The 23,566-nt window shown below is 45.9% G+C and overlaps 1 protein-coding gene across 5 annotated transcripts in view; it reads right to left on the bottom strand.

The window, feature by feature from the left end:
• The window catches only part of ehbp1 (EH domain binding protein 1), a 220,170-nt gene that overhangs the window by 120,705 nt on the left and 75,899 nt on the right, over positions 1-23,566 (bottom strand). For all 5 annotated transcript variants that reach the window (XM_079513278.1, XM_079513277.1, XM_079513275.1 and 2 more), the window contains exons 9-10: positions 22,402-22,705; positions 17,614-17,881 (exon numbers count right to left, since the gene is read on the bottom strand). In XM_079513278.1, the coding sequence (XP_079369404.1) occupies positions 17,614-17,881; positions 22,402-22,705 (572 nt within the window). The remainder of the gene's footprint in view (positions 1-17,613; positions 17,882-22,401; positions 22,706-23,566) is intronic.

The raw sequence follows: 23,566 nt of genomic DNA, 5'->3' as shown, positions 1-23,566 counted from the left end.
AGTTACTAACCACGTAGCTCTACATGGAACCACAGTTACTAACCACGTAGCTCTACATGGAACCAGTTACTAACCACGTAGCTCTACATGGAACCACAGTTACTAACCACGTAGCTCTACATGGAACCACAGTTACTAACCACGTAGCTCTACATGGAACCACAGTTACTAACCACGTAGCTCTACATGGAACCAGTTACTAACCACGTAGCTCTTCATGGAACCACAGTTACTAACCACGTAGCTCTTCATGGAACCAGTTACTAACCACGTAGCTCTTCATGGAACCACAGTTACTAACCACGTAGCTCTACATGGAACCACAGTTACTAACCACGTAGCTCTACATGGAACCACAGTTACTAACCACGTAGCTCTACATGGAACCAGTTACTAACCACGTAGCTCTTCATGGAACCACAGTTACTAACCACGTAGCTCTACATGGAACCACAGTTACTAACCACGTAGCTCTACAGCAGTGGTTTTCAACCCTTTTCATGTCAAGGCCCATTATTTATTCAGCATTTCAGCCACGGACCACCATTTTGATGACATAGACGATAAAACATATTTTGTTTGATCGTCGTTGGATAATATTTTGTCTACAAGTCCATGCATTTGGCAAATGTTGATGAAAAAAATACAATTCTTCTACAGTCTCTAATTGTGTAGATTAGAAATGCAGATGTTTAAGTTGAGAGCGTAAAATGTTACGCTCTCAAGAGTTAAAGATCTATAAGAGTCCATTTGGTTACCAACTCTCCATCATTTATAGCTGGGGACCACCTGGAACCGCCTCAAGGACCACCGGTGGTCCCCGGACCACCGGTTGAAAACCACGGCTCTACAAGCATCCCTACCTTGTAGGATTGTGTAAATTTCACCATACAACAGAAGGTTAAAATATGCGATCCTATTTGGGCAATGTTAAGGACACGGTTTAGCAGGAACATGGTATGATTTCTGCGCGCCGCGGATTAATTTCAACGGAAACGTTGTTCATGAATATTCAGCGTATAATTTAACACATTTTGGGCGGGAACACCTTTTGGTGTTAGCATAATGTTATGCTTTAGCTATTGAAAAATAGCAGATCTACAAGCTCATAGCGAGCCACCGAGTGGCGCGCTACGAGCTTGTAGGTCTGCTATTTTTGAAAAATCGAAGAACCACTGACATAGAAACATAGCTTTTTCAGAAAACTGTCAGGATGTAGAAGACATTTTTAGAATCTGATCTCAGGTCAAAATGGGTTAAAAGGTTCAACTCCAGTCAATGTGACTTTTTGTTTCACCTCAAATTTACCGACAACCCATCGCATCGCAGTTAGATGCAATTTCATCCGGAGGACAATGTTGAAAAATGGCGTGTAAACACATGCAGCACAGCGTGGTTTGCACACACACACACACACACACACACACACACACACAGATATGAATCCCGTCTAGCAGTAAACCTGCAGGCCAAGTGAGGGGGGCCTTTGGCGTTTGGCTCCTGTAAATGGGAGCAATATGCTAAACCAGAAAAGCAGTATTGTTTTCCAGGCCTGTGTCGCTTCCAAGGCCCGGTCCAATTCACAGGCGTGGAAAAACGTGCAGTAAGCGTAAAAAAAGCGTGCGCACGCACGCACACACGCACGCACGCACGCACGCACGCACGCACGCACGCACGCACAGAGGAGAGACGAAGAGGCGGAGCTCTGAAAAATAAATTGGACCCAAAAAAAATGTAAATAATAAAATCAACATCAAATAACACAGTTTTGGAGGAGGCATGAGACAAAGCGGGCACAAGAGTGTGCCAGCTCACTGTGTGCCCGCCCGCCCGTTCGCTGTAGCACGGGGGCACGATGCGGTGTAAGCGCTGGCTTTAGCTTGTCAGGGATGCGGCTGTAGCATTACCCACACTCACGCCTCCGCAAATTAGCTTTGGCTGCAGAAGGGGGGAAAAAAAGGCAGTCGAGAGGGGGTGGAGATGCTGGATGGAAATCGACAATATGGAAGCTGAGGATCCTGTTAGGACAAACAAGGCAACGCTGCCATTGGCAAAGGCACCTCTGTTTTACACACAGTATCCGTCACAGTCTCTCTCTCACTCTCTTTTTCTTATAATTCTTATCTACCCATCTACCTCCGTCTTTCTTCGTCTGTATGTGGTCCCTTTCCAAATAGGATGCGGCATAAACCATGAAGCGGAAACCAGACACCTTGTCCAAAGAGTGGAGAGTTTCCAAACCTCTCCTCAGCCCACCTGCCTCGTCTTCCTGTCTTTGAATGCATCTTCTATGTTTTATGCAATAAACCCTGGTCCCTCTCTCTCTCTCTCTTTGTTTCTTTCTCTCTTAACAGTATTGTACTGTAAACCCGTGCTGTCTTCCATGAAACTAGGATTACATTTCATTTATTCCATAGCAGTGACAGTCCAAACGCCTCCATGGTTCAACTACTGGTCCTACTGGTCCTCTGTTTTCTCCTCTCCACGGTCAGTGAAAGATGTTTGCACACTGCACTGTTTTGGCCCTCTTATACAGTGCGATCATGACATACTGTATCACACTGTGCGCCATGACAAATGTAAAATCATGTTTATTCAACTTGTCAGACTGTGCAAGATGAATTGAGATGTGCGTATAAACGACAACTAACTACTGTAGGTAGTTACGGTCATATACCAGGATGATGTTCTACGTACCTCGAGAAAACTACACAAAAAGGGATATTTGGACCCTGTCTTGACTAGGCTCCAAAGGGAGCTGATAATCTAATCTACATGCCATATTTCATGAAACTGTATGCACATAGACCAGCAGATAATGAATGATTGCCTATGACGTAACACAAAGCCTGTATGTGCAACTTCCGATGTCATTTTTGACATCAGAATTATCCTAGCATCAGTCACACGGCCCAAACAAAATTGTGCGTATCGACTACAAAATGTCATCTGTGACGACACTAAGATTGCTAATATCATACAGTGTGTGGTCACCTTCACCCATCATATCCCTCTATCTCACTCTCCCTCCCTCCATCTCTATCACATCTGTATCACATCTTCCTGAAACCTACCAGAAGCAATGTGTGAAGCAATGTGTGTATGCTCTTCTGGCATGCACACAAGGTCATACAGACCTGGAAATGTTCACTCAGGTTGCCACTGATGAGTGCATCTCCGTTTCGACCTACTTTTTTTTTTTTTAAACCCATTTTGACCTGAGATCAGATTCTAATGTCTTCTACATCCTGACAGTTTTCTGAAAAAACTATGTTTCTATGTCGTTCTTCGGTTTTTCAAAAATAGCAGACCTTTGCTATTTTTCAATAGCTAAAGCATAACGTAATGCTAACACCAAAAGGGGTTCCCGCCCAAAATGGGTTAAAGAAATAAAATTCTAGGCTCACAAATGTTAACCATTTACCCAATTCTGTGACAAATCAATAACAGACAAGTGATGATTCTAGACCACATCTTCACCCTGCAGTGAATGTTACATGTTACATGAATGAGGTATATAGCCGAAACAGACCACTTCTGTCCAGCGACCCCTTGCTCCATTAATTTGTACTGTAAATAAAGCAAAGCCCAGTCTCCTTTCATAGATCAGTTTCTCTCATGTATGTTTTGTCTGTGTCCGTCTGTCTGTCCGTCTGTCTCTCTCTCTCTCTCTACCCATTTCTCTGGCCTCTCCCTGTGTGCCCCCTTTTTCCAAACAGAGGTAACGTAGTTGTGAAAATTACGAAAAAGTAAAACCTGAACGATGTACATTCAATGGATCTGCGGAGGAAACTCCAAATGCCTTCTCACCCCACCTCGGTGGCAGAGTATTCTACAATGTAGTGGACCGTGTAAACCCAAATGGTTTCGTGTCCATCAAGAGTATTGGAGTCAGCGCGAGAGATCTCAACCAACTCTCTCTCAGCCATGCAGTCGCACTTCCTCTCCTCCCTGCTCTCGCTTTCTTGAAGAGAAACTCGAAGGCCGTAGGACAAGGAGGAAGAGGAGGGAGGGAGAGGAGAGAAGAGAAGAGGGGGGGGGGCAATTGAGGTGCCATCATGCTCCCATAAATCTATACAGCATTAATCTCCTTTTAACTGCCGTCTTCAACAAACAAATTAGGGGTGCGCTGGGTTCAGAGATCAGCCGTGCAGATAAGGCCATCATTTATCAATTAATCCATTGAGACCTGGAACGCATCCATGTCACGTTAGCGTTTTAAACATTATGTTATAATTTAGCTATTTTTGAAAAATCGTTAAAATGTGCCTCAAATCTTTCCGAAAATTGTCATGATTTAGAAAACTTTTTTTTTTTTAATTTCGACGTCAGGCCTGAATGGGTTAATCTACGTGCCGGCAGGGAAAACTCATTAAAGAGGGGCCACTTCAGGAATTAGGCTGTGCAGGTAAAAGAGGCTGACAGGGATGTGTGTGTAAGTGGGGGGGTGGTCCCGACTCTCCGCACAGCAGTTACACCCGCCCCCACCCCACCCCACCCCACCCCCTACCAACCCCCCTCGCCACTGCAGACCGCCATTGTCCAGCTTGGCGTGGGCTCATAAAGTGATGAGACGGGTTGATAGCGAAGCCAATTAAAATGAACATAATTACAAAGTCACCCCTTGTGACGGGCCGGCACTCCTGATCAGAATACACACGCAACAACACACACACACACACACCCGCGCACTTAGCTAGGGGAGGGGCTGTGGTAGGAAGGGAGGGAGGGGTGTGCTGTGGCAGGGGGGCTCCAGAATGCAACACACAAGCAGAAAGAAGGGAAGGAGTGTGGGGGGGGGGCATGGTGGTGTACATAAATGTAAGATGCAAGGGGGGGGGGGGGGGGGGGGGGGGGGGCAGGGGGTCAATGACAAAAGTTAAGACAAGCAAAGTTAAAGAGAAGCAGACAGCCTGCATTGTGTGATGCTGGTATGGACCAATATTTTAAATGAACACTCCGGATTTCGCTGTGTGGGTTGGGGGTTGTGTGGGCATGTGTGTGTGCGTGTGTGCGTGTGTGCGTGTGTGCTTGCGTGCGTGCGTAACTTCAGACTTCACTCTTTGCCCAATAAAGTGCAATATAGGGAATAGGCAAAGTATCAAAAGTTGATGCTGAATTGGTTTGCAATGAAGATAAGAGGGAATAGTGACAACAGATTGTAGTTGTGACCTCTGTTCCAGGGACTGCATTGCCCTGCTTCTGAACTGGGATGGAATAGAATGACCACCAGCACATTCAATCCATTCAAATCCCCTTTTGTATTGTGAGGGACTGTTGCCTCTTGCCTGTACATTTGAATCCTGCCTTCTCTCCTGATGCTTCTCATAATGCTCTCTCCCTTCTCCGCTTCCCAACTGATTTCTGGGTATAAAGAAACATACAGTATACTCGTATAGGACACTCTCTCAATGTGGGAGTCCAGGTCCTTGAGGGAGTTCAAGGGTTCCCCAGCTAAGTGATCCATATAGTTAGGAACCAAGTGAACCATTATGGGTCTGTAACTCCAAGAGATAACGTTTACAGTGTAGATTGAGGTACTAGACATAAAAGTCGTTTCAAATGGGGGTCTATGGACTAATGCATATCAAACTGGGGTTCCTTGAAATTAAAAATCACACTTTAAAAGGGAGCCTTGTAACATGATAGAAATAGATGTTTTTTGTTGTTTTCATCTTGTGTTGTTAGATCGGCACTTTCACTTTTCATACTTTTTGGTGGGGCATGTTGGTTTTTGGGGGCTTGCTGATTTTGGGGGAGCATGAATAAGACAAACATTAAAAGTCCATAGACTTGGCTGCCACATGATGTCATGTCTGAGAGCCAGACGTCGGAGGGGACGGCGCCCCCTCAAAGAGGTCGAGAATCACTCTCCTCCACAACACTGTAGATACTGAGCTGCTGATGTGACCCAGAATGACTTGCAACATTCCAAAATGCCACATCGGCAAAAATCAAAAGGCAACCCTCAAGACATATTGTGCTTTAGCGCGAGAGACCCTGTGTCGTTTCCTGGCCACATTAGCATCATAAAAGGGACTCTTGGGGTCTGTCAGAGGAGTGCCTCGCTGCCAAACCTTGTTAAGGTCAAGTGAGCCGATAGGAAGAGTGCTCAAATGAAAACCTACAGCATTGATCCCTCAGTGAGATCTACGAGTGGGCCCCAGGCTGGTTAATATTTCCTGTGGTGGCCGCGAGCACACACCTGCATACTGTAGTAGCTTGTGAGGGGAGATGGGGTAGGGTGGGGGGTTTATAAAGAGGTAATTAAAGCCTTATCATTGGTGCTCGCACTCTCTTTTACTGAAACACACACACCCTTACCCTGCACACTATTTGACAGACAAATCACCAAGACTAATTCACAAGGCACTTCAATGGTCCCCTTTTTTAAATTCTGGAGTGCAACGGGTTTAATTCAATTAAAATATGCTGGTGGCCACTTAAGATTGAAGGAGGGTAAGGGGGGCGCGGAGGTATGACTGAAGGACTGTGGGGGGTCTGTGATATCTCGGGGGTCCAGGGAGGAGTACCCTCGAGTGAGTGGACCAGTATCCCCTCACCAAAAGCCCCCTTAAACTTCCTCTCCCCCTACCCCACACCCATCATCTTTTGGGCTTAGGGCCACACACACCTGGATGAGGGGCAGAGTATGAACAGATTAAGATAAAGTTACCATCCTCTTCACTCTTGTCCACTATGCTATTCGGACCCTTGGCCTCAGTAGCTAGCAAAGGGAAAGACACACACACATACACTCATTGGTTGGTGTGTGCATCAGATCTTCGCACACAATTGAATAAATATTTCCTTCTCACATGCAAAAATGCACGTCACACACACACACACACACACACACACACACACACACACACACACACACACACACACACACACACACACACACACACACACACACACACACACACACACACACACACACACACACACACACACACACACACACACACACACACACACACACACACACACACACACACACTTTTTGTGCATCCTCATAAGCCCTATTAGACTGCTACAGAGCCTCCCACAGCACACATCAATCATGCAGGGATTAGTCAATTCTCCCTCTAAACTTCCCTTCAACTCAAAACGAGGTCTCTCTCTCTCTCTCTCTCTCTGGGGAGCAGATTACACACTCATCTGTTTTCATTTTGGTCAATCTTCATCATTTTCTGTTTGACTTGTTTTCCCAATTCTCTCTGCCTCCCTCGTTCTCTCTCTCTCTCTCTGCCTAACTCTCATGTGGCTTGCTTTTTTGATTGTCCTCTCTCTTACTCTTTCTCTGACCATCCCTCTGTCTGTCTGCCTCTACTTCTCCCTCTCTCGTTCTCTCTGTGAGCTTGTGAGGTAATCCTTGGCTGATAAAACCAAGGGAGGACTTACCACAGGCAGATTACAAGCTGTGCAATGCGGAGGGCCCTTTTACACCGGTACGATGTGGGTATTTAGGAGGAAGCATAGAGAGAGAGACAGAGAGAGAGAGAGAGAGAGAGAGAGAGAGACAGTGTTGGAGAGAGAGAGAGAGAGAGAGCTCTTTGCAATGCTTAAGTCGTGGTGAACTCGACAACGCACCCAGCAGTGGCGAAGGAGAATAAATGATAGCCGCATTACAATAACAGGATCAAAACATATCCCTCTCCACATGCTAACGAGCAGGTGCATGCCCAGCTGCGCACACACACTCACACTCACACTCTCTCACACACACACACACACACACACACACACACACACACACACACACACACACACACAGTACAGTATGTGTGCGCACGCGCGCACACACATACTGTACATACGTAAACAGACGTAGATACAAACGCTCGTCTATGGCATCTCAGGACGGATTCAACGGATTCATACAATACACTTCACATTTATTTAGCTGTAAGTGTAATTTGATAAATAATTACAGTGTACCACCAGCACCCCTTTTTCCTGCTCCACAAAACCCTTGCATATAAGTAGTGTCAGACATTCCTAAAGACAAGTTGAGAAAGTACAGTCATGAACGTTATGAAGGTAGGACCCCTATGTTCAGAGAGCTAGTCTAGGGCAGTGGTTCCCAAAGTGGAACCAGGGGTCCTTGAGGGAGTTCCAGGGGGTCCCCAGCTACATTTTGGAACCAAATTTACCCTTATGGGTCTGTAACTCTGAGAGTGTACAAATGGAACCAAATGGAACGGGTCCATTTGGTTCCATTTGTACACTCTCAGAGTTAAATTAACATTGATTTTACAATATAAATTGGGGGTCCCAGAGATTGAAATGCCATTAAATGGGGGGTCCGTAGACTAATGCATGTCAAACTGGGGGTCCTTGAAATTAAAACAGGTTGAGAATCTCTGCTAGAGCCTTGAAAAAATCTTCTCTTATGCCAAATCTTTTCACTAGTGGTCTCCCTGACCACTAGTCCAGTCCCACCATCCTTCTATGTCTAGTGAGTGGTGACACAAACATATTTAGAGTTTAAGCACGGCAGCTGACTTTATCTAGAGTAACTTAAAACAAGGATACTTTAACTGTAAAACACATTTTCATAAAGTTCAAGGGTCAGAGCCATAGTGTTCTTCTTACCAATCTCAATAAAAACCTTTTCCCTAAACAATATATTGAAGACAAACAGCTTCTGTCAAGCGACAGAAGTGGTGATTAAGGCCCTTTCTCTGATGCCACACGTGCCTCGTCTAAAATAGAATCCAAGCAGAGCTCTTTATAGAAAATAACCCATTACCAATCAATCTACCCATTGCCTTAATTGTTATCAGCCTTTGAAACAGGATCAGTAGCCCAGGAAAACAAAACAAGCTAGAAAAAGTGCCCCTCGGGCCACAGGTCTCCACCAGGGTAATAGCGTTTCAGTCAGGACAACTCAAGAATGGATGGAATAGATATTATATTATATTATTGAATATAAATGAGCAATATGTTTATTATGGTTTGGCGATGAATTGGATCTGCTTTTTAGGTACTCAGATCAAGCGCATCAGTCCCGGCCATAGGGACTCCGAATCCCCCGTACCTAAACAGTAGATCCAAAACGACAGGTGGTAGCTGGGGTGGAGGCGGGTGAGCAGCAGGTTGTATACAGCAGCACGCAGATACAGCAGCAGCAAGCAAGCAAGCAGGAGGAGTGCAAACCTTCCAGTTAAAGTAGCCGGTATGAAGATGGAGTGAGTGTGTGATTGGCTGAGTGAATCATGTGGATGAGAGCGTGATGCTGAGGCGGCCCAATTAACGGCCGGCAGCAACTGCACTGAGGTTTCCCGACTGTGACAGGCACAAATGCTCATTTGTGATGTTCGGACAAAATGTGTAGTGTATGAGTAATATATGAAAAAACTAACAGATCTGTGTTGAACACATGACTATGGAGATAGTGTATACCGATTTGCATGATGTATGGATAAAATGTGTACGAATAATGAAAATCGGCCTCATGGTGGCGCTATAACCGGCCGTTGTGGAAAAATTGGGGCACAGGTTCGTCATTGGCATTCAGGGAGTGTGTGTGTGTGCACAGTTTGGCATCGACCGGGTTAACGGTGCCGGAGATTAGCTGGTAACAGACGGAGAGACGGACAGACATACTCTTCGGCCTGGTGGAGACAATCAGTTAGTTGGGTGAAGTTTGAGCATTTGGGCCATGATAATGTCTAATGACCATGTCCTCCCCCCCCCCCTGGTGACAGCTGTGCCCTGCAGCACCACACCACAACAGGAACCCCAGTGATTGGACCTCCGCTGCATTCGGAGCAGGAACTGAGTCTCGACTCTCTCAGCAGATCCAATAACAAGACCACTCAAAGAGAGCAAATGGGGTTGGAGGGGGACTGGGTGGGTGGGGTCCCGTGCAGGGAGAAGAGAAGGACATTGAGAAGTACTGCCTTACCCCGAACTCCTCCAACGGATTATTCTCCTAATATTACATAGCTTATGGAAGGGCCAGCCGGGCAAAATGAGAGAAACCCGGTGTGTGTTCAATGCCCCTGGTCTCAAGCAGGGACGGACCTATTTATTACCTGGGGTCAAGCTCACTCACTTTTCATTGCTTATTAGTTGAGCTGCGAAGCGATGCGAAACTATTGCTGTCTGTCTGTCTCTCTGTCTGTCTGTCTATATGCATTTGTCCACCAGAGAGAGGGTGCTGGAAAGTAACACCAAAACCACTCTCAAACCTAATTAACTATGCTCACCTCTAGGTTGTTTAACCCATTTAGGCCTGACGTCCAAATTTAAAAAATGTCTTCTAAATCCTGACAGTTTTCTGAAATACCTCACGTTTCTGTGGTGCTCAATATTTCATGTCAAGAACCCCAAAAAATATATGTAATATGCCCCCCCATCTGAAAATATGTTCTTCCAGGGACCCCCCAGAAGCAAAGATTTGAGTTAAAATGTTCACTCTGTAATAATATATATTCGAAGATTTGAGGCACATTTTCATGATTTTTCAAAAATAGCAGGCCTACAAGTTCATAGCGCGGCACTCGGTGCCGCGCTATGAGCTTGTAGACCTGCTATTTTTCAATAGTTAACACCAAAAGGGGTTCCCGCCCAAAATGGGTTAAATGTATTCATGGTTTAAATTGAACATTTAGCAAAACAATCATTTGACAAGATTCCCATCGCCGATTATTATAGTTGGTCCTGAGCAAGTGATCATGCAGATTCCAGTGTCGACAGTACAGTAGGTAAGCCGCAATTAAACAATTAAAATGGGAAAAGTAGGCATCTTTCAAATGTCACGCATAAAACGTCACATACCGCTCCATTAATTACTTACATGACCTACAGTAGGTACTGTACGTCCAAGTAGGAAAACATTGGTCCACATTCTGAAAGACAGGATGGAAGACTTCCAAGGTGGTGAGAGAAAGACGAGATGCGCTTAAATACAGAGGAGGGGTCACGACAGGACAGAAAACATCTGTCCTGTTCTCTCACATATTATGGGAAAAAAAGATATAAGAAAGACGCCCAGAGTATCATCCCAGCAACCTCCGCAAAACCCCACAGTGTCTGTGCGGTCCCCTACCCGGGCGAACCCTCGGTGCAAGCTAATTAAGAAATATCACAGCCTTGTGCGAACTCAATTAAATAATGCTAATTTATTCTAATTTCAATTTGGAGCCAGCCCACGCCGTGAAAACAAAAGGCTGGGAACGGAGAGAGGCCTCTGGCCCCCTGGCTCCCCTGGTGTGGAAGCTCTCACATCCCTCCCTCCTAAACACTGTTTCATTTGGAGCCTTTCTTTGATTAACTTAATCCATTTTGGCCTGACCTCGAAATTTAAAAAAGATCTTCTAAATCCTCCAGTTTTCTGAAATAAATATTTTCACGATTTTTCAAAAATAGCAGACCTACAAGCTCATAGCGCGCCACTCGGTGGCGCGCTATGAGCTTGTAGATCTGCTATTTTTCAATAGCTAAATTATAACAAAGTTTAAAACACCAAAAGGGGTTCCCGCCCAGAATGGGTTAAAGCAGTGGTTCTCAACCAGTGGGCCGAGAGGGTATTTCCAGTGGGCCCCCAAATATTTGGCAAAACACTAAGAGTCAGTGTAATGATAATATACCACATAAATATTAAGGAGTTGTAATGATACATAAGAACTAATACTATGTAGAGAGGTTCCATTGACCCAATTGATTGATCATTATAATAAACGTGTTCATGTGTTATTTGTATGTATTGCTTTTTGCCAATTGTACAAGATACCAGGGCTGTGGCTCGTTTGGAGCGGGAACGTTGGGGGGTGGGAGGGAGGGGTAACATACACTTTTTTACCGTGTGTTATTGTAAGTGGTCAGATGGGTGGTCCACGAATGCTTTCAAGATTGTCAAGTGGGTCCTGATGCAGAAAAGCTTGAGAAGCACTGACTCAAAGAGATGTGATGTGCTACCAGGAGATGGTAAAGGAAACATAGCTAGGGTATTGGTTCAATGGGGGTGTACACTGTACGGTATGTGTGTCTATAGAGCGTCGCAGTCCCACCCCCTTTCATGACGACGCCAGGCCCAGGAAATGAATCACAATGCATTTTTCCCATAGACATTTCAAAAAGTATTTATTTAAAGACCTTTTAAGCGTCGTACGAAGCCAACTCGAGTCATGACAAATCATGACAACACACACAATATTTTGGACCAAACAAATAATTACATAGAAGAAAAACAAAAAAAAGTGTTGTAACCTGCCGTTTTTTTCTACTTTCTAATTCTTTGTTTGGCCCGAAAAATTGTGTTTGTTGTCATGATTTGTCACGACAAGAGTTGGCTTTGTCCGCGGCGTAAACGTCTTTAAATAAATACTTTCTGAAATGTCTATGAGGAAAATGAACGGAGAATCATTTCCTGGGCCCTGGTAGGGGGCGGGACTGCGACGCTCTATAGAGAAATTATAATAAAAAGTAGAGCCCACTCTCTTCTCACCCGACCCTACAGTATATAATCTCTTGTCGGGTGGAGACCTCATACTGTATGTCCAAAACTGTTGCTTTTCAGGATTCAAATGCAACAGTAGCAAAGGTAGCAGAGCTCAAAACGCGTCACGAAGCTTGCAGATCTGCTACTTTTGACAATACTTTTGTCGATCGACAACAACGGGAGGTAAGAATAAATCTATCGCGACTAGCGACTGGACAGCGGAGGGCCGTCAAACACAGGATATTTTTTCATAATTAGACGAGATGATTTAGATCGCGAGTTATGAATGTTTTAAGATTTTCGTTGTCGTCAGCTAAACAGGCAGGGAACATTTTCGATGACGTGTCACTGTTGTGCAACACCGAGGATTGCATAACAAGCGCCTCTAGGCTGTAGAGCGATGCGATCAGTTTTCATAGCACTAATTTGACGGAGATTAATCAATCTCCATCTTGGGCAAATGACCGTGCACTTGCACTTGACGGTGATCTCCGTCCTGCGCCTACAAGGTGTTAAGTTACGAAAAAACACAAAAAGTTAAATAATAAAATTAAAAATAAATAGGTTTCTGGCGTTCTGCCCAACAGCGACGATATGCATCTTTAATGTATTCATGATCAATAAAGGTACCACATACTCCAGTGCAGCACTATCTAAAAGATGCGCATGCAAATACAGACACCTTCAAACTAATTAAAAGCACTAATGTAAAGATATTGTACAGTATGTGTGCCCAAGTCAACTTTTGCCTGCATCTTGATGTTTCAGCTAATAGCTGACAGTTGAAGATCCAAGTTTTACTACTTCTCAAAGCCTTTATGTAAATACGGAGATAATGCCAAAACTTCTGCTCATCTCAAACTTTCCCCGGCACAAAACGCATGCAGCACACACACACACACACACACACACACTGGCTGGCTTCCAACTTTTCTTTATATGAAAATAAGACACATAATTCATGAAGCGGAAACCTGATGAAAATCCTAAAGATCAGAGCATCTAAGTGTAGAGTGAGCCTAGGAACAAAAGATAGCGAAAAGAGGAAAAAAGTCAGTGGATTGGGAGGGGGGGGGGGGGGGGTCAGTGACAGCCGGAAGAATGGGAGGAATGAGGGGAAGTGTGCAGGGAGGAGTGAAATCAGCGAGGGAGAGATGGACTGAAGCGGTGCCCGGGCGGAGCTCGCGACCCGGCCGACAGGAACCTTTCCCTCCTCTGTTCATTTAACCCATTTAGCACTGAGGACCATTCTACAAATGCCTTCTAAATCCTGACACTTTTCTGAAAAACCTTGTTTCTATGTCAGTGGTGCTCTAACTAGGACCCCAGAAATGATGTGAATTTGGCCGCCGACCCCCATCTGAAAATATGTTGTTGACCCCCAGAAGCAAAGATTTTACTTAAAACGCTCTGAAAGAATATATATTCAAAGATTTGCACCACATTTTCAAGATTTTTCTTTAACCAAGTGCCGCTCATAGCAAAAGGGGTTCCCGTCCTGAACGGGTTAAATTAATCCTGGCGATGTTTCCATCTTTCCGGCATCCTTCACAGACGCTGAGCTTGCACTCGGTGCCCTTTGAGGACTGCGTATGGGGTTATGTAGGCAGGCGACATCCAACAAGAGGCTGGTAAACCTCTTGTTTTCACACAGACTCTGGGGCCAGCTCCCAGGTTATGAATGCACACCTGGGTATTTGACTGGTGCTCATACTGTATGTACTGTTATGTAGAGTGAGCGCCAGTTCTCTTTTAAGTGCAGCAACAAACAGACGTGGTTCAATTCCTGCATGGCAGGATTATTCCCGAAGGACATCATACTGTACGTTCAACACACCTTCCCTCGGGCAAGTTATGGTTTATGAAAAGAGGGATACAAAAAATCATTAAACACGTACTTTTTCAACTCCAATCTCCAAACTCAAACAAATGAATAAAGGTAATGTGGCTTACACACTGACTGCAGTGGTTCAGTATGACTGCATCTAATGTCTTGAAAGAATTGCCATTGGATGAGCTGCACTGGCAATCGTCCAGTGCTCTGAGCTCTTGCGAGGGCTTCATGTAAATCCAATCCATGTGTGTCACACACATGTATGTGGTGTTAAGTGAGCACACGCCATATGTCCTGTAGATGTCCTGATTTGCTACAGGCTGCTGCTGAAGAGGCCATTTCAATGCAATGACAAGGAGGTTACCGCTACACACCTGAAGCAAAGTTCAACAGCACCTTCCTCCTCCTATTGAATAAAGAAAAGTATAAAAATGTGGAAATTATTCCAAGTTAAGCCAAATTAGCGTGGCACATCCATTTGGAACACTGCTAATCTCCCGCGGGCGGCCCAGGCATGATTCCATTCAACGAGACGGAGTGGGATTTCTCAAGACCCTTCAGGGAAAGTTGCAAAAGGTATAAATGGGAATCGTGTTCATTTTTCCTTCTTTTTTTCTTTTTTTTCAATGTATCAATTTCTATTCAAACTCAGAGATTAGGAATGTGTGTGGATGTATGCATGTGTTTTTTTTTTTTGTTTTTTTATCTTGGCCTACAACCCATTGTTGGGTGTGAATGGAGGGTGCAGATGAATATACATGGAGAATGCGCATGTGTGTGTGTGTGTGTGTGTGTGTGTGTGTGTGTCACACGCACACACATTCAAATGTTTCATATGAGAGAGATAGAGGTTAACTATGTTTTGGGGGAGGGTTACACCTGCTGAAATACATATTCAGTGAGCTGAGCCTTGGGCATAAAAGGGCCTCTATCAGAATACATACAGAGTCAGGAAGGATGGCAACACACAGATAGAAGGACACACAAACACATGCATACATTAACACACACACGCGCACACACACACACACACACACACAGGCACGCACGCACGCAGATATAGTCATACGAGTGCACAGACAAACACATTGATGCTGCACAGACGTGCCAACACACAAAAATACATCTCCACTCCACATTCAGTGTGATGTGTTGGTTACGTCCTGGCCCCTCGTTGTGGGAACGTCTTCCCCTCTTAATCCTCTCTGACTTCATACATTCAAAGGTCATCTCACTGCCTACACACCGATGGGGGGGAGGTGCATGTGCGAGTGTGTGTGCGTGTGTCATGGTGCGAATAAGAAAAAGTTAAAAAAAAAAATGAAAAGAAAAGAAAAAACCCATTCACACTGGCTGTGAGTGTGTACATCAACAAACACTGCAGGTTCTATACGTCCCCACTGTCAACAATCTTTCTCTCTTCCACCACTTTATGCCTTCCATCTTTCACCTCTCGTCTCTCCCTCGCCATTCTCCCCTCCCCCCTGCTCATTCCCTCTCTACCCACCTCCCCTCCTCTCGTTCCCCCATGCCTCTCTCCCTCCCTACCTCTCTCCCACCCGCCGCCCCAGAGCTCCAAAGGCAGGGGCAGCTCTTGGCGAAGTGTGGCCCACCACAGGCCACTGGCTCTGGGTAATTAAAGTGGTCTAGGCCCCCTCACCCACGGTCACAGGCAACTGCAGCTGGGTGATAAAGGCACTGTGCCATAATTACATAGACGGCCAGTGACGCCACCCAGCTACACTAAAACACACAGCTAGCCAGCCTGCACAGGGTGGGAGGAGGGTGCACGCATGTGTGTGTGTGTGTGTGTGTGTGTGTGTGTGTGTGTGTGTGTGTGTGTGTGTGTGTGTGTGTGTGTGTGTGTGTGTGTGTGTGTCATGTGTATGCGGTGTGTGTAACTCTGTACAGTAGGAGTGTGTGTGTGTGTATGTGTGTGTGTGTGCGTGTGTGTGTGCGTGCATGTGTGACCCCCCCATGTGATCGCTCTGCTGTGGTTAAGCCTCCAATGTTTAAGCCCCACATACACTCATTGCCCCCCTCCAAATGCACACACACACACACACACACACACACACACCGCCACCACCTACCCAACACCCCAGCCAATCATTCTCCGCCAGTGGTCTGTCTCAGCCTGCGAGTGTGTGTGACCGTCAGCCATTTAATTACAGCGAGCTGTGATTTACCTAATTTAAATAAATAAATAAACATATGAAAACACCCCAATAAACAAATACCTATATTCAAATGAGGTGCTGCTGTGCTGGGAGAGCTCCGTGAGCATACAGAATAGAACAGGAGATGGGATTTCACGGGCGGGGGAAAAAGCTAATATAAGGGGTGGCTGGACGTGGACACGCGTGCACGTGGCACGGCGGGCCGCGTGTGCGCACTTTATAAAGTTGACACCCACTTATTATAACTAAATGGAAACGTAGTGCAGAATGAGCTGCGGCGCAGAGGCATGTGTGTGTGTGTGTGTGTGTGTGTGTGTGTGTGTGTGTGTGTGTGTGTGTGTATTTTGCTGGGACACTGTAGTGGTGTGTGTGGTTGGTTATGTACCGTTTTACTGTGTAGACTAGACACCCCATCATTCAGAACTAAGGGCTCCATTTTCTAAATTTCTAAATACACTGTTTGGGGATTTAGCAGTGGGGAAGGGGTGTTCCCCCACTAAAGTTGGTATTTTGGTTACCTGTCTAAGTCCCTAAAACACCTCCGTTACCCGTTATTATGCATAGGTGTGGTTTGGGCGTTACAATAATCAAACCAATCACCGGTCCACGTGCCATTGCCTTTAAGAGATCCCATATCCGTTGCCCGTTATGCTCAGTTCTATATTGCTTCATAGCCTTAGTCTATAGCCCATGGAAGAGTGATGTGTTGCTGAATTAAGTCTCACTACAGCAAGTAGTGCTGTAATCCTGGTCGCTAAAATCGCCTGGTCAGCCGGGGCGCCTGATGGAGGGGAAAGGAACTGGTTGGAATAACATGTTCCTTCCATGCGCTACGTCCTACAGGGGCAACTCCCCCCTGTGAGGTGAAAAGAAGCGGCTTGGACTCCTCGTACATTGAAGGAAGCACAAGGTCAGTTCGTTGCTCTCCCCAGGTTGGCAGAGGGACTGTAGCACCCAGGATTACACTACAGACAAGACCCTGTTTCATTGTTTTGGTATTGAAAACCACTTTGCAGATGAAATGTGTGCATTACCGCTTACCCGGTGAATGTAACCTGTAAAATGGCAACCATCAATAAACAAACCTGTGTGCAAGAGATCGCTCCAGAATTCAGCGGTGTTCCTAATAATAGAAACTGGCTCACCTTGGGGGAGGACGAGGCCAGCTCTCTCCCCACTAGGGCTGCTACTGGGCTGGGTCCGCCTGGCTGTGCCCCCCGCGCCTTGTCTGGGCCAGAGCCAAGCGGCCTGGAGGCCTGGGGACCGGGGCTGGGACAGGGGCTGGGGGCCGTGACGACGGGGGGCTGCGGAGCTCTCCTCTTCTGGGTGGAGGCGGGGCTGATGTCCAAGGAGGGGGGGCCCGCCGAGGACTGCACTGGGCTGGAGGTCCTCGGCTCGTAGAATGGATTTGACCTGAGGAGAGGAAGACGCTTGTTACAGGTGGTTGGTTTTATAGAAGACCATGGATTAACCACTTGCATGTCCCATCTGTCATACAATGAATAGTTATCAAAGCCAATGCCAATCTAGATCGGGGGTTTTCGGCGTTTTCACGCAATGTCACAAAATAGGGACGAAAGGTTGAAAGTGGTTAACAAGAATTGATGACATCGTCATAATTACCAGCTGCATTATTATATTTGCAGAATTGTGCTATGAATTGTAAATATCATGTGTCTATCTGTATTTATGTGTGTGGAAACAACAACAGGATCTGTCCAGGTGACTCTGTAACTCTGAGAGTATAGCCTACTACAAATGGAACCAAAGGACCCTTATATAACAATACACTCTGAGACTGTACAAATAAACTGTTATGGGTCCATTTGGTTGTATTTGTACACTCTCAGGTAGCCCATTCTCCAAACCATCATATATCCAGCGGTGCACATAACAGGTGCGCCATTGGCCGAGAGGTCGGCTAGAGGCAAAAAGTGTCTGGTTGCCTAACTTGCTGGCTCCAATGGTATCCCATTGGCTGAGAGGTCGGCTAGAGGCAAAAAGTGTCTGGTTGGCAGTACGCCGGCCAATGAGAAACACAGGTCGCTACTGCAGCAAGTGGGCATGAAAGCCCCGGCGAGAGAATATTGACCAGCTGTGCTTACACAGCAGCTGGTAAAAACCTGTTTGTAAACAGAATTTCAATCACACTGATAATCAGAAGCTTCACATTATATGTGTATCATTAGAATCTTAGGGATTTAGACATTTTTATATTCTAATATAAAATTTAAAAAGGTTAATGCTGTTGCTCGGGGGGTGAACGAAATGAATTGGTGAGATTGGTGTATTTGAATGTAAAACAACAAGACAGGTTTGGTAACGCAAGACACAGGTGCACTGAGGTCAACCCCTACTGACCTCATATCCTGAGTGACCAGGTTAGACTACTGACAGACACGCTCACGTGCGCACACACACACACGCACACACACGTGCACGCACGCACGCCACACAAATATTATCTCCTTATCTTTACACAGGCATGTTTGGGGGGATGGAAGTGAGGGGAACTGCCGCAGGACATTCACTCAACATGCAACAAACTCTGCACTGAGAAAGAGAGAGAGAGAGAGAGAGAGAGAGAGAGAGAGAGAGAGAGAGTAGGGGAAAAGGGTTTTAAAGAAGACTTGGCGACTTCTTCTATGCACTTTGTTTAGTCCATAGACAAGACGCCCACAGAGAGAGAGAGAGAGAGAGAGAGAGTGACATTACGAGAGACAAGACATCCTGATTGACTACCTGCCTCGCTGACAGACGGGTTTAGGACCACTCAGTGTCTTTATGACCTCTGGTCCGCAGCCAATCAATGGGGGGGGGGGGGGGGGGGGGGGTATTGGGCTTTACCAGACCATCACAGTGAATAGAACCCAGTCAAAACACTGGGCTGGCCTCTTGAACCTACTAGCAACTTGTCTGTCTGTCTGTCTGTCTGTCTGTCTGTGTGCTACAGACAGGTTAGAGCCAGGGAAACTTAGGAAAGCACACCAAAAGGGGTTGTTTTTTATTTTATGTCATGGTATTCATTATTGTATTGCATATACAGTATTGGCACAGCCCTCGGGGGTTAGGGTAAGAGAACTGGGATTTGTATGCCATCATAATGTTTCCCCCAATCCCCCCTGAAATAAAAATCACACCCCCCGTGCGAAGTGAGGGGCGCTCTTATCATCATACATCTTCTCATTCCAGCCAATCACAATTTGCTTCTTACATTTTCTGCCCTCACTTTTTATCCTCAATATGTACTTTGCTCAGCCAATGAAATCATCGCTATGGGGTGATCAGCCAATTAAATCGCTAAAATTCACACGCACACACACAGCTGGGCATAGGAGGGGCTAGCGCCCCAATTGTTTTTTTAAGATCTCAAGGCACACCTGAATTCATATCCATGCAAAATGGCCTCAACAAAAAAGGGACATAAAAAAAGAATCAACTTCAACAACACTGTAAATGAGTGTGATTGTTGTGTGGTTGTCACCAAATCTCAGACACACCACGTGAGAAGCACTGGGTTAGACATCGTCTTTAGACAGACTGGGAACTGATTAGACTGCGTTTGTTATTTGAGCCATGAGAATGAGAATAGCGGGACACTAACTGCCAGCCAGTAAACTGGTGTTGTGGGAACCAACACACGGGCATCGATCACCAGGACGTCCCACACTAACATACTGGTGCTCTGGGAACCAACACACGGGCATCGATCACCAGGACGTCCCACACTAACATACTGGTGCTCTGGGAACCAACACACGGGCATCGATCACCAGGACGTCCCACACTAACATACTGGTGCTCTGGGAACCAACACACGGGCATCGATCACCAGGACGTCCCACACTAACATACTGGTGCTCTGGGAACCAACACACGGGCATCGATCACGAGGACGTCCCACACTAACATACTGGTGCTCTGGGAACCAACACACGGGCATCGATCACCAGGACGTCCCACACTAACATACTGGTGCTCTGGGAACCAACACACGGGCATCGATCACCAGGACGTCCCACACTAACATACTGGTGCTCTGGGAACCAACACACGGGCATCGATCACCAGGACGTCCCACACTAACATACTGGTGCTCTGGGAACCAACACACGGGCATCGATCACCAGGACGTCCCACGCTAACATACTGGTGCTCTGGGAACCAACACACGGGCATCGATCACGAGGACGTCCCACACTAACATACTGGTGCTCTGGGAACCAACACACGGGCATCGATCACGAGGACGTCCCACACTAACATACTGGTGCTCTGGGAACCAACACACGGGCATCGATCACCAGGACGTCCCACGCTAACATACGTGGATGCACTCAAGTGCGATGCAGGAGTGCAAAGTACCAACGAACTGGCCAGATGTATGGAGAACCGGGATGACTGGAAACGACGATGGAGGGCTCGTCTGAGGACGACCTAGAGAGTTATTTGATTTGCTTAATATTTTTTTAAATGGTCTCACACACACGCACACACCAGGTTTTTTTATTTGATTTTGTCTGGACGTCTTGTAAACTGGTTGAACCAGTACTGACCCTCAATGTCTACAAGCTCTAGAATGTGGGAGATTTATCCTCAAACCAGCAGCATCCAGGATCAGTTCATTCTTGGTAGAGGAGTGGTGCTGAGTGAGAGAAGGTTGGAAGAAAGAAAACAACAAAGGAGGGAGGGAGGGAGGGAGGGAAGGGAGGATAGATGGAGAGAAGGAACAACATAATGAGGGAAAGAGAAAGCTTGGGAGAACAGGTGGCAAGCAAATATAAAAGTGGAAGGAGGAGGAAAGAAAGAAGGGATTGAAGGAAGACGGGAAGGGATGGATTGAGGGAATGCGAGAGTGAAGGAGTGAAGAGAAGAGAAGGCAGGAGGGTAGACAAGGTGAAGGAATGCAGTGAAACAACAGCCTCCTTGTTTGTGTTGAAAGAGCTGCCTCGTCACTCTGTTGGGGGAGGGGATTCAGACCAGGAGGAAGAGTAGAGGAAGATGAGAGCGTACACAGTCAAATCCAAATGCTAATTTAACCACGTGAACCCTTGAGTCCATATTTGAATCAGATGTTGAGGCAAACAATCAGCAACAATAGCAGACCTACAAGTTAGAGCTCCTCACGGGCTCCCCGATTCCGGAAATACCCGACAGGACCCGAGATCCGTATGGGTCCTTGTTTTATCATAATCACTCGGGACCGGGTCGGAATCGGCTGTATTACCTCGGAACTTGGGTCTGTCTATCATTATGTGTAGTGCCCGAGAAGACCCGTACTACTGTGTGGGCACCTGCGACGCGCTGCACTGGTGAAAGAAAAACGCAATGAAGTGCTGTTTAACTTGTGCAAGTTGAGCTACGCAATGCATGCATAGCGTACCGCAAGGCAAGCAATTTAGTCCGAAAAAAAGAGCCGGCATACAATCCTCGTCGGGTCTTTAAAATCTTGGAAATAATTGGATCTCGGAAAAAAAATCAGGTCTATAAGAAAAGAAAGAAAGTCGGAACGTCTATGGATCGGACTAAATTGTCACATGTCCACACATGCTCTGTGGCGTCATTTGAAAGAAATCTCGTAACGGCTCGGAATCGGATCAAATTTCACAGGTCCATTTTGGGTTCAGGTCCATTGTTTTGGGACCCATGAAGAGTGACGACTACAAGTTCACATTGCATAATGTAAATCATGGATTTGGCTTTTGGCTGATCGAGCAATACCATTGATGGTGTCCATAAGTGTAACAAGCCTGTACATCTTAGTTGTACCATACATGGACGTTCTTAACCAGTCAGCGTTATTGCAGTGTCTGGTCTCTCTCCCTTATACAATCCAAACGTGTTACACAGGCTTTTACGTGTGTCATGCATTCTATCTATTTTGCGAGAAAATAGAACATTTCTAATAGGGCCCTTCGTCCCTCATTACTCACTCATCCAGTTCTTCCTCTTCATTGCGGGAGGTGTCAGCGTACAGGTATTTGCTCATGTCCACTGGCCGAACCCCTTTCCTCTGCCTGGGTCTGGGAGGCTCGGAGTCAATCTGGTTCTGTCCAGGGTCAGGGTCAGGGTCGGGGTCGGGGTCTGGGTCTAGGTCCGCGTCGCCGAAGGGGTTCCCCGGAACATCGTCCGTTTGGGTCTCTGGTTCATCGGGTTCTCCGAAAGGGTTGGAGAAGTCGTGATCGTAGTACGGGTCCTCCTCGACCCGTTGGCGTAGGATGGCCTGGGCGGAGGGATCTGATGGGAACAAGAGAGTACTGTATATGAGTAGGATGGCCTGGGCGGAGGGGTCTGATGGTAACAACAGAGTACTGTATATGAGTAGGATGGCCTGGGCGGAGGGGTCTGATGGTAACAAGAGAGTACTGTATATGAGTAGGATGGCCTGGGCGGAGGGGTCGGATGGTAACAAGAGAGTACTGTATATGAGTAGGATGGCCTGGGCGGAGGGGTCTGATGGTAACAACAGAGTACTGTATATGAGTAGGATGGCCTGGGCGGAGGGGTCTGATGGTAACAAGACAGTGCTGTATTTGAGACTAATAAACTAGGGCTGAAACAATCCATTATTTTCTTCACCACTATTATACTATTTTCACTATTTTCTTTTTTTCTTTTGGAAGCATTTAACCTTTAATGGTGTGCCCAAAGTAGGGATTATTAACAAATAATTTGATTAAATGATCAATAATTTTGCATTATCGATTACATGTATTAATTTGTTTAACTGTTGCACCCCGATAATGAACAAATTCATAAAATGCTGCAGGTTAAAATGGTTTATATATTTATTTTACATCCTATAAAACACCATTTTCCATCTTTCATAGTCCAGCACACAACGCTAAAGCTTCAATTCAAATGAAAGCACAGTCGCTTTTACAACCTTTTCTTGAGAGAGAACACAGTGAGATGATATATGCTCGTATACAAAACAAAAGAGGGTAACACACACATTCTGATGAAAAGGTAGATTTAAAAAAGCATGCCATCAGGTGAGGGCTACAGGTTTGATGACGCGTCAATGCTATTTGTCAATCATCAATCACGTATTTTCACCTTGATTTAATCAATTTAATGATGTCATCAGACTCAACA

This window comes from Electrona antarctica (assembly GCF_951216825.1).
Source record: "Electrona antarctica genome assembly, chromosome: 10".
Lineage (NCBI taxonomy): Eukaryota > Metazoa > Chordata > Actinopteri > Myctophiformes > Myctophidae > Electrona > Electrona antarctica.
The sequence above is the reverse complement of the archived record's forward strand: the minus strand, read 5'-3'. Positions and strand labels throughout refer to the sequence as shown.